This window comes from Bos grunniens, chromosome 22 (genome assembly GCF_055505025.1).
Source record: "Bos grunniens cultivar Pamir isolate PY7600 chromosome 22, Bosgru_T2T1.0, whole genome shotgun sequence".
Taxonomy (NCBI): domain Eukaryota; kingdom Metazoa; phylum Chordata; class Mammalia; order Artiodactyla; family Bovidae; genus Bos; species Bos grunniens.
This window is the reverse complement of record NC_141186.1, coordinates 57,570,786-57,582,942: the sequence shown is the minus strand read 5'-3', so window position 1 is coordinate 57,582,942 and position 12,157 is coordinate 57,570,786. Positions and strand designations below refer to the sequence as shown.

Below are 12,157 nucleotides of genomic sequence, written 5' to 3'. Positions count from 1 at the left end.
ATCTGGAAGCGAACACACCAACCTGTGAATAAGACTACCTCTGGGAGGCAGATGGGTTTGGAGGCGAAGAGAAGGTAATTTCAGAGTTTGCTTCTATTTGTTTCTGATTAATAATTAATATATGTAGCAAGAAGTTCAAATGGCAAAAAGGTACACACGGTGAAGACCGGCCCCCACCCGGCTCATGTCAGCCCCTGGCCCTTCTCCAGAGGCAGCCTCCTGTCTGTCACTAGTTTCTTATGTGACCTTTTAGCCTTATTTCAAACACACAGAGAACACGTTTACACGCAAAACGCACTTTCTGTGAATAGTTACCACACTGGTCATACTGCGCACTCGACTTTTCCCCTTAAACGGGCTCCTGCCTCAGGACGTACCCGTGATGTCCCACCGACCGCTCACCTCCAGGCTGCCCTGCTGGGCCTTATACACCACCTGGGGGCTCTCCTGCAGAATGCTGCCGTACAGCTCCCGGAAGTGGGCCATGTTGGGCTTCACAATATTCAACACTTTTGCCTTATCCTCTCCAACCACCATCCGAAAGTCACCTGGTTAAAATAAGCACAAAACCAGTTTCGCACTGCGACTTCAGAGTCTGCCCTGTGGACTGCAGGCCCCCAAATGACCTGTGAACCAAAGCCCCCCAGCTGACAGTGCACCAGGTCAGCCTGGCAGGATCTCTCACTCGAAACACTGGCTTTTTCACCTTCAAGACACGAACACAGCAGCCCAGGAATGCAGGCACTTGTTTTGGGGAAAATAGAGCCTCTCAAACCACAAAGCCCTTTCAGTTCAGTTCAGTTCAGTCGCTCAGTCGTGTCTGACTCTTTGCGACCTCCCTGTCCATCACCAACTCCCGAAGTTCACTCAAACTCATCTGCATCGAGTCGGTGATGCCATCCAGCCATCTCATCCTCTGTCGTCCCCTTCTCCTCCTGCCCCCAATCCCTCCCAGCATCAGAGTCTTTTCCAATGAGTCAACTCTTCGCATGAGGTGGCCAAACTATTGGAGTTTCAGCTTCAGCATCAGTCCTTCCAATGAGCACCCAGGACTGATTTCCTTTAGGATGGACTGGTTGGATCTCCTTGCAGTCCAAGGGACTCTCAAGAGTCTTCTCCAACACCACAGTTCAAAAGCATCAATTCTTCGGCGCTCAGCTTTCTTCACAGTCCAACTCTCACACCCATACATGACCACTGGAAAAACCATAGCCTTGACTAGACAGACCTCTGTTGGCAAAACAATATCTCTGCTTTTTAATATGCTATCTAGGTTGGTCATAACTTTCCTTCCAAGGAGCAAGTGTCTTTTAATTTCATGGCTGCAATCACCATCTGCAGTGATTTTGGAGCCCCCAAAAATAAAGTCTGACACTGTTTCCACTGTTTCCCCATCTATTTCCCAGGAAGTGATGGGGCCAGATGCCATGATCTTCGTTTTCTGAATGTTGAGCTTTAAGCCAACTTTTTCACTCTCCTCTTTCACTTTCATCAAGAGGCTTTTTAGTTCCTCTTTACTTTCTGCCATAAGGGTGGGGTCATCTGCATATCTGAGGTTATTGCTGTTTCTCCTGGCAATCTTGATTCCAGCTTGTGCTTCTTCCAGCCCAGCATTTCTCATGATGTACTCTGCATATAAGTTAAATAAACAGGGTGACAATATACAGCCTTGACGTACTCCTTTTCATATTTGGAACCAGTCTGTTGTTCCATGTCCAGTTCTAACTGTTGCTTCCTGACCTGCATACAGGTTTCTCAAGAGGCAGGTCAGGTGGTCTGGTATTCCCATCTCTTTCAGAATTTTCCACAGTTTATTGTGATCCACACAGTCAAAGGCTTTGGCATAGTCGATAAAACAGAAATAGTTTTCCTGGAACTCTCTTGCTTTTTCCATGATCCAGAGGATGTTGGCAATTTGATCTCTGGTTCCTCTGCCTTTTCAAAAACCAGCTTGAACATCTGGAAGTTCACGGTTCATGTATTGCTGAAGCCTGGCTTGGAGAATTTTGAGCATTATTTTACTAGCGTGTGAGATGAGTGCAATTGTGCGGTAGTTTGAGCATTTTTTGGCATTGCCTTTCTTTGGGATTGGAATGAAAACTGACCTTTTCCAGTCCTGTGGCCACTGCTGAGTTTTCCAAATTTGCTGGCACATTGAGTGTGTTGGGGATTTTCTCCCCGGGACTTGGAAGCGACGAACCTGAAAGAAGGACACTTGGACAGTCTCTTGCAAGGACTGACAAGTTTATTTCTGCAGTCAAGCTTTTTTATAGAAGCAGGAACAAAGAGCTTAAAGTATACGGTCAGCAGAGCGCATATGGAGTTAACACATAATCAGTGAAAACATTTCAAGGCCAGTGTGCTCTAAATGACTCATGGGCTTATCCCACAACCCGCTTTCACAAGTAACATCCCTATTAACTCTTGGTGCTGAGCATAACCAAAGGCAGGAGATGTTTTTCTGTCCACAGTGCAAAGCCAGGTATTTCTGGCCCTTCGCCATTTTCCCAAGGACTTTCTCCTTTTACGGCTATTTTGCACTACGCTTCCCAACGTATTCTCCTTTTGTTTTTAAATTAAGCATGGCGGCTGCTAGTTGGACTCCATTGTGGGAAGCATGGAGTCTTGAGTAGAGACTTCTGTATCCCATAATCAAGGACAAAAAGAGCAGGGTGATTAATACATATATAAAAATATTGCTTCCTGAAAGCTAAGCTCTAGGGTCTAGAGACCATAGGGTTTTGGTTAAAGTATCACAGAATTGAGTGCTATACAATTCCCTAGGTACCCTAACTTGAAAATTAGCAACTTGTTGTTTCAACAAATTGATGTCTAAACTTGAGTTATTTGTGAGATCCTGCAAATGCACTTTAACTTCATCCCAAGGATATTCAGTGCTATTATAGGGCATGTTAGTCAGACAAAAAGAAGTAAAATTCCAGTGACAATGTACACGTATTTGGAACATCAGTTGCTGCACTTGATCTCCTGAGTGGATAACTCATTTGTATCCTAAGTGGATAACCACAGTTTGTAACTCATTCATTCGTGTTTGTAATTGCTGATCTATTTGAGCTTGTCGAGTCCAATTTTCAAGAACACAGAAAGAAATACAGAATCAGTCCAAGGCTCAGTTAAGTTTATGGGAAGCCATAACTCAGATCTTTGTTTAACTAGCGCAATGCTAGCATTGTGATAGGAAATGGTGTGATTAAGGCAGGTATACAATGCACATGCAGTACAATTGACAATCTTGGTCGATAAGTCAATATCAAAATGCCCTACAATAAACAAGTACAGAAGGTGAACATATGATTGAATATAGCCAGTACTATTGTATAGGAAGGTATAATTAGAAGGACAAAACACACCCATAGTCCCATAAACATTAGCGAAGTGCTCTAAAGCTGCTGGAATTTTCCAAATGTGCCATTGCTCTGGCCCCACAATGGGGACGACAATCCTGGGTCGTGGGGGTGATAAGCCCCTGTTATACCAATTCAGCAATATGTCCTTATCAGTCCAGAAACTTGTTTTAGATTTATGAAAGCCTCCAATGCTTGATCTATTAAACCAGGAGCGATTATGATGTTCCTCTTGCTCTTCAGTGTCTGCTCAGCCTGACAAGTCATGTTTTTCACTTGAGCCCATGTCGGGTAAGGATTCAGACGATGGCGTTTCCTCATTGGCTCCTCCAGGGTCATTGACGAGACCCTTTGCGTCAACTTCGTCACTTCCCGAGGGAGTCCGGTCTTGGGGTCCCTCTCAGTAACGGACATACCGAAGGGGAACCTAGATTTCCTCTCCATCTGCAATGACAAGACCATAACCCTTGCCTAGGAGTCGTAAGATTCCTGGCAGCCACTGATTAAATTGCTTATACCATATTGGTGTATTGATTTCTAATTTGCTGTTTTGTCTTCTGTAAAATGTCTATCTGCATGAGTGTCAGAATTATTTTTTGTTAAGTTTAAAAAATTCAGGGAATAAAGAGTTAAAGATAATTGTAATTGAGGGTTAATAGGATAAGAAGTCTATCTCCTCTTCCATATTTCCCCTTTCTGTTTTAGTAAACGAGTTTTTAGGGTGTGGTGGGCTCTTTCAATAATAATTTGACCCTGAGGATTATAGGGTATTCTTGTAATGTGTGTTATGTTCCATTCTGATGAAAATGAACGAAATGAATGTGAGGTGAATGCAGGTCTATTGTTTGTTTTCAAGACAGAAGGAATCCCCATAATGGGGAAGGTGAGTAGAGTGTGGAAATGGTGTGTTCGTTAGATTCTGAAGAGACAGGTACTGCCCAGATAAAGCCCGAAAATGTATCAACTGAGACAAAAAGCAAAGAAAACTTTCTTAAGGAGCAGTGAGTGAAATCAGATTGCTAAAGGGAATTAGGTTGTTGCCCCCAGGGATTAATTCCTGAAATTGTAGTTCGTAAGTGCAGAGGGGCGCAAACATCATAGGTTTTAATAATATGTCGGGTTTCAGTGAGAGGAATATGGTATTTAGATTGCAATCTGTTAGCATTGGTATGAAGATTAGCATTTTGTCATTGGCAGATGTAAAAATGGGAGCTATGAGCCTGTCAACAGCATCATTCCTTGCGACCAGAGGGCCAGGTAAACCTGAATGAGCACGTATATGTGCAATAAGGAAAGGTTCCGTACGTGAGCGAATTAAAGCTTGAGTCTGTGAAAAGAGAGTATATAATTCTTCATCTAGGTTGTATGAAAAGGCGGTAACAAAATCAGGAAAAAGGGAAGCAAGGTATTTGGAATTAGTATATACATTGAAGGATAATGGTTGAAGTGACATAAGAGCATATAAAGCATATAATTCAGCTCTTTGTACTGAAGAATAGGTAGTGGGTAATTTCTCTTTGATATCAGGGCCGACAATCCCTGCTATGCCTTTCTTGTTGCCATCAATGAAATAGGTGGGTGCATTGATAATAGGCTGGGATGCAATGACATTAGTTACAATGAATTTAGTACATTGTAGAAAGTCCCATAATTTTCCTTTCGGCAAATGAAATGAGATAACATTTTGAAAATCATTTAATGCCATTTGCATGGTCAAGTTGTACTGTAAGGTAATTTGCAATTCCTTTTTTTGTCAAGGGAACATGTATTGCATATGGATCATATCCAAAGTTTATACATGGCTTCTTCCTGACATAATTAAGTGCCCTATTTTCTCAATATATGACATAATTTTTTTAGACTGTTTAGTGTGTAAATATACCCATTCTATTGGGCTATGTTGAGTTATAATTGCAATGGGCGAATGTTCAGTGGGGAATATATATAAAGAAACTGGTTGATCATAATCTAGCCGAGTTGAAAAAGATTGTTGAGTGCGTTTCTCCATTAAGGCCAGTTCTTCTTTGGCCTCTTTTGTTAGCTGCCTAGGGCTATTAGGGTCAGGGGATCCCTCTAAAATTTTAAATAGATTTTGTAAGGCATAGGTGGGGATGCCAACAGATGGCTGCAGCCAATTAATATCTCCTAGCAATTTTTGAAAATCATTCAGCATGTGTAGAGACTGCACAGAAATTTGAGTTTTTTTGAGGTTTGATTTTAGATTCTTCTATAACATGTCGTAAATAATTAAAGGGTGCTTTCCATTGAATTTTATCTGGCGCAACAAGCAGGCCATGATTTTGAAGAGTAGTAGTAACTTCATTGTATAACTGTTGCAAACAGAGTTCAGATTCCATAGAGAGAAGTACATCATCCATATAATGAATTATAAACGCAGTAGGATACTTGTCTCTAATGGGTTGTAATAAAACAGATATGAGATATTGGCAAATGGTAGGGGAGTTCATCATTCCCTGAGGTAGCACCTTCCATTGGAATCTTTTAATAGGAGCCATGTGATTTATAGAAGGAACTGAAAAGGCAAAACGTTTTCTATCTTTAGGGTGCAAAGGTATAGTAAAAAAGCAGTCTTGTAAGTCAATAATACCTACAGACCATCCTTTTGGTACCATAGAAGGGGAGGGCAATCTGGGTTGTAAGGGCCCCATAGGTGACATGGTATTATTAACATTTCTTAAATCTATCAATATTCGCCATTTTCTTGATTTCTTTTTTATTACAAAAACAGGGGAATTCCATGGGGAAAATGAAGGTTCTATATGACCTTTTTGTAATTGTTCATTTACTAATTGTGTAAGAGTTGCCAATTTTTCTTTAGTTAGGGGCCACTGAGGTGTCCATACTGGGGTATTAGATTCCCAATCGAGGGGCAGCGGTGTTAACTCAATGGCCCCCATTAAAAAGGTTCATTTAAAGAAATTGTGGCTTTCGTTTGTTCAAGAAAATCCCGTCCCCATAAATTGATAGGGATATTAGTAATATATGGTTTAAGATAAGCTACAATTTGATCAGGGCCATACACTTGTAAATAGGATGCACTGACAAAAGTTTGTGCGGCATCAGTTTCATCCATTCCTAATAGTCTAGAAGGAGCCATAACCTTACCCCAATCGAGGGGCCACTCTGCAGCTCTAATGATTGAAATGTTAGCTCCGGTATCTAACATGCCTGTGAAATTCTTTCCCCGTATGCGTAAAGTAAGCATGGGTTTCTGATGTTCCTTTAATAAGGTGGATAGTGCAGCAGTAAGGTTGGTACTGCCAAAGCTTCCCTGCCGAACTTTATCAGATGCCTTCATTGGTTTAACATATGGCAAAAGTAATAGTTGTGTGAAACGTTCCCCTTTTTGTAAGTATGCATTTCCCGTTTTCATAACATTTACCATAACATGTATTTCCCCTTCATAATCTTTGTCCATAACACCGGTCAATACCACTAAACCTCTCATTGTGCAGCTACTATGTCCCAAAATTAGTCCTGGGTGGAATCAGGCCGTAATATCCAGTGGGAATTTTGTGGGGGTTGCATAATTCTATTAGTTCCATATCATAAGGACTAGATACATCAATGCAAGCACTCTTAGATGTAGCTGCTTGTAGCATCATAACACTAGGTCCTCCTTTTGTAGTGGGGCTAGAGGACGGCCCCTTTATCAGTTTCCCTGTTGTTTTTGTTGTGCACCGGGGTTCAAGGTGTTTCCATCCTTATCAAATTTAGAATGACATTCATTCAGCCAATGGAACCCCCTTTTACATCTTGGACATATTCTTGGGGGTCTCTTCTTATTAGAAGCAGTATTATTTTTTTCGGCCTGTGTTGGTAGGCAACATTGTTTTTTCATATGGTTGGGCTTCCCACAGTTAAAACATTTGGTATTAGCAGCCTTTTGTACATTAAAGGTTTCTAATGTTGCCAGTTTTGCTCTATGGGACATAGATCTGATGTCCCTATATGCTTTCAAATATTCCATAAGAGAGCTAGTCTCTTGAATTGGTCTAAGCATGGATTGACATTCCTCATTAGCATTTTCAAAAGCAAGTTGTTTTAAAATAATATTTTGTAAAGTCACATCCTTAATAGATTCCTCAATTTCATCCTTTAATTTTCCTATAAATTGAGAATATTCCTCTTTATGTCCTTGAATAATCTTAATAAATGAACCATCAGAGTTAGTGCTATCAACCTTTGCTTATGCCCTGCAGGCAGTTTCTTTAATGAAATGTAATATCTCAAGGGTAATATTAGCTAATTGTGCAATCATATCAGCCATGGCTCTTGTTCCAGTGAGTATATCAGAGGTTAAATTGGCAGAGTTACCATGAGATTGCTGGTCAATCAGCATTTGTTGGGCCTTATCATTAACCCATATTTGCCACTGAAGTAATTGTTGAGGATTTTGAATTATCTTTGCTATTTGAAAAAAATCATATGGCATCCAATGGCCAGCCCATCCTCCGAGAAATTCTATACAGTAAGGAGAAGTAGGTCCATACAGAGTGCATGCTTTCTTAAAGCTAGACAACATGCTAAAATCTAGATTAGCCCAAGTATTTTGGTCTTGGGCAGGTTGATTAAATTGCATTGGGAAAGCGAAAGTGCAAGCAGGCATCTCCCAAGGAGGAGTGAAATGATTAGTACGAGCAAAGTTAGCAATTGCTGTTACAGGCGGAGCAGAAGGAAAAACCTCAGATTTGGGCTGTCCGTTGAATGAAATGACCTCCGTTCTAAGTGGCTTCAGTTTTGACAAATACTGTCAAATACATATATCCTGTATATATATGTCTCTAAGTTGTTTTTCTAAGGATTGTGTCTGATTGAGCATAACATTCTTATATTTCAAAGCACCTTGCGTATCTTGTTCCTTAAGCTCATATTCATGTAAAGATCGAATAGTTTTTACTTCCAAATCAACGTTATGCCCTTCAGTTTGTTCTATGATAGCCCGTATGAGTGACCATGTAATCCTTGCCGATATGCTCACAAAATATTATTTTTAACCCTTTTCTATATGTCTAGATTGAGTGTCCCCTCTTCTGGGAACCATGAATTGTTCCAGTAAAATATGATAGCAATCGTTCAACTGATCTCTTGAAACATTAATACCATTTTGTTTAAAAAAATGATGCATTATAGAAATGAAAGGAATTTTACTGCTATGTTCTCCCATCCTGCTTACCTCTTTCTGCAGGGGCTCGTTGCTTTGTTCAGCCTTCCTCTCAAGTCCCTGTTTGTGGCGCCACTTGTTGGGGATTTTCTCCCCGGGACTTGGAAGCGACGAACCTGAAAGAAGGACACTTGGACCGTCTCTTGCAAGGACTGACAAGTTTATTTCTGCAGTCAAGCTTTTTTATAGAAGCAGGAACAAAGAGCTTAAAGTATACGGTCAGCAGAGCGCATATGGAGTTAACACATAATCAGTGAAAACATTTCAAGGCCAGTGTGCTCTAAATGACTCATGGGCTTATCCCACAACCCGCTTTCACAAGTAACATTCCTATTAACTCTTGGTGCCGAGCATAACCAAAGGCAGGAGATGTTTTTCTGTCCGCAGTGCAAAGCCGGGTATTTCTGGCCCTTCGCCATTTTCCCAAGGACTTTCTCCTTTTACGGCTATTTTGCACTACGCTTCCCAACAGAGTGCAGTACTTTCACAGCATCATCTAAAGGATTTGAAATAGCTCAACTGGAATTCCATCACCTCCACTAGCTTTGTTCACAGTGATGCTTTCTAAGGCCCACTTGACTTCACATTCCAGGATGTCTGGCTCTAGGTGAGTGATCACACCATCATGACAAAGCCCTTTAGCCAGTTAAAATATACCTCAGTAAAGAAGGAAGTCACCCTGAGAGTTAATATGCACTTGTTTTTCCAATGCACAAGCTTCTCTATTTACAGACTTTCATCTTGTTAACAAAACTCCGCCTGTGACCAATCAAGACGGGGGTGGTGTGTTATCTCATCCTTGGTGCTGCTCACTCAGCTTGGCCCTGCCTGCTGTGTTTGTATGAGGGCTTTTTAGGTGCTCTGCAAATATGAATAACCTTATTATATTTGATAAGGGCAAAGTTTACATTTAGGATAAACTTTAAAGCTGATATAACCTGCGGTGGATTCATTTTGATATTTGGCAAAACTAATACAATTATGTAAAGTTTAAAAATAAAATAAAATTAAAAAAAAAAAAAGTTGCAAGTGGTGAACTGCTGATCTGGAGAAGCAAGAGGCAACGAGGCCTCCTCCTAGGGACAGAGACACTGATGGCCGCCCTCCCGAGAAGCTCATTCCACCCACGACTACTCCACTGCTGACCAGGGCCATCTTGGCATCCTCTGTCCAGCCCGTCAGCACCAGCCTGCTACCCAGTGGGCTGGAACCACCGCAGGCCCTACAGCCAGTCACCCTTGGACAAGCCCCGACCACCGGCACGTCAGCAGCCACCGCACAGGCAGGGCCAGCAGCTCCTGGGCCAGGGAGCAGCCCCGCCTATGTGCATGCCCAGAAGCCAGCCCCGCCCCAACAGAAGGGCCCCTGAGACCCATACAGGGGGCACCGCAGAGCAGGGAGTCCTGGTGAGCAAAGGGGCATGCTGCTGGGCCCACAGGGAAGCTTCGACATGCCACTCCTCCAAGGCTGGGAAAACAGCCAGCAACACCCTGATGCCACACCAAACAATCAGGCAGCTGATCTGATAAGACATCTGCATGTCTATGTTCACTGCAGCATTATTTCCATTTGCCAAGATAAGTAAACAACCTAAGTGCCCACTGATAGATGAATGGATAAAGATGGGAATATATACACATATATGGAAAGGAATATCAGCCATAAAAGAAGAAGGAAATGTTGCTATTTGCAATAATATAACTGGACCTAGAGGATGGTGTGATCACTCACCTAGAGCCAGACTGGAAGGCGATGTCAAGTGGGCCTTAGGAAGCATCACTGCGAACAAAGCTAGTGGAGGTGATGGAATTCCAGTCGAGCTATTTCAAATCCTGAAAGATGATGCTGTGAAAGTGCTGCACTCAATATGCCAGCAAATTTGGAAAACTCAGCAGTGGCCACAGGACTGGAAAAGGTCAGTTTGCATTCCAATCCCAAAGAAAGACAATGTCAAAGAATGCTCAAACTACCGCACAATTGCACTCATCTCACACGCTAGTAAAGTAATCCTCAAAATTCTCCAAGCCAGGCTTCAACAGTACGTGAACCGTGAACTTCCAGATGTTCAAGCTGCATTTAGAAAAGGCAGAGGAACCAGAGATCAAATTGTCAACATCTGTTGGATCATCAAAAAAGCAAGAGAGTTCCAGAAAGACATCTTCTTCTGCTTTATTGACTACACCAAAGCCTAGTCAAAGCTACGGTTTTTCCAGTAGTCATGTATGGATGTGAGAGTTGGACTATAAAGAAAGCTGAGCGCCGAAGAATTGATGCTTTTGAACTGTGATGTTGGAGAAGATTCTTTAAAGTCCCTTGGGCAGCAAGGAGATCCAACCAGTCCATCCTAAAGGAAATCACTCCTGAATATTCTTTGGAAGGACTGATGCTGAAGCTGAAACTCCAATACTTTGGCCACCTGATGTGAAGAACTGACTCATTTGAAAAGACCCTGATGCTGGGAAAGATTGAAGGTGGGAGGAAAAGGGGGCGACAAAGGATGAGATGGTTGGATGACATCACCAACTCGATGGACGTGATTTTGAGTAAGCTCTGGGAGTTGGTGATGAACAGGGAGGCATGGCGTGCTGCAGTCCATGGGGTCACAAAGAGCTGGACGTGACTGAGCGCCTGAACTGAACTGAGAGGATGTTATACTAAGCGCAATAAACAGTACCAAGGACACAGCTGTGTGATACATGGAAGAGGCTGGGCACGTATGAGGACCTCCAGGGAAAGCCTAGAGAAAGCCACATGGCTGAAGCCGTTGCTGGGCAGAGAGAAAGTCGTCCAGGGCAGGAGGGAGGTGGGAAGAACAGACACATACCTCTGCAGCTGAGGAAGCCCTGGGGCGAGGATGATAATATAACTTATCATCCAAAAGAGGCCACTTTTGACAGTGAGGGGGGTGCTATGAGTCATCACATTATGATGAGTATAAAGTGGGCAAACCAGGGTGTGTGGTTGCCCTTGCCGATTTTTTTCCGCAGAGCAGAAAGGGAATCATCGAAATTATGACCCAGCATGGCAAATTTTCTAGAGCAAACTGTGGGTTTGTTTGGAAAAATTAACAGATACTCAACAGTAAGCATGTACCTCAGTGAGGAATAAAATACACTGGATTTTTAAGTTTCAAAAGAACCAACATGTACTGCAATTTGGTAGAAAGCGTATGGGGACTACAAGCTTTGGAAAAGATTCATGGACAGCCTCTGGAACCTGACCTCTGTGAGATGAGGTGGGAACTGGTTAGGGCAGTGAGCTCGAGTGAGTCCTGCCCTAACGAGCCGCTCAAACACAGAGACAGTGTTTTCTGTTTGTTTACACAATTACACGCGAGGATGACTGCTAGTGAGAGGTTGGAGAAACTGGTTCTCTCACGTAACTCTCTTGACTCGTATGCTGCTACAGTCCTTCTGGAAGCTGTGACTGACGAAGCCTCATCTCTGGAGAGCGAGCCCCAAGCCCCAAACCCAAACAGAGGCCAGGAGATGAAGCCCGCTGAGGATCTGGGTCATCGTTCTACCTCGTCTGCCCACACAGCTGTCCCCTCAGCTGGGCACTGCCGCCTCCCCACGTGGCAGGAAGGGGACAGGCACACGGAGGTGAC

The 12,157-nt window shown here is 42.7% G+C and overlaps 1 protein-coding gene and 1 long non-coding RNA gene across 2 annotated transcripts in view; both read right to left on the bottom strand.

The window, feature by feature from the left end:
• The window catches only part of LOC147348714 (phosphatidate cytidylyltransferase, mitochondrial-like), a 49,952-nt gene that overhangs the window by 14,902 nt on the left and 22,893 nt on the right, over nt 1-12,157 (bottom strand). Inside the window, exon 3 of the mRNA XM_086368763.1 lies at nt 403-548. Coding sequence (XP_086224889.1) covers nt 403-548 — 146 coding nt within the window. The remainder of the gene's footprint in view (nt 1-402; nt 549-12,157) is intronic.
• On the bottom strand, nt 2,228-8,707 carry LOC147348715 (uncharacterized). The gene is made up of 2 exons (XR_015151897.1): nt 8,563-8,707; nt 2,228-3,809 (listed from the first exon to the last, which is right to left on the bottom strand). It is a non-coding gene; the product is annotated as an uncharacterized LOC147348715 (long non-coding RNA).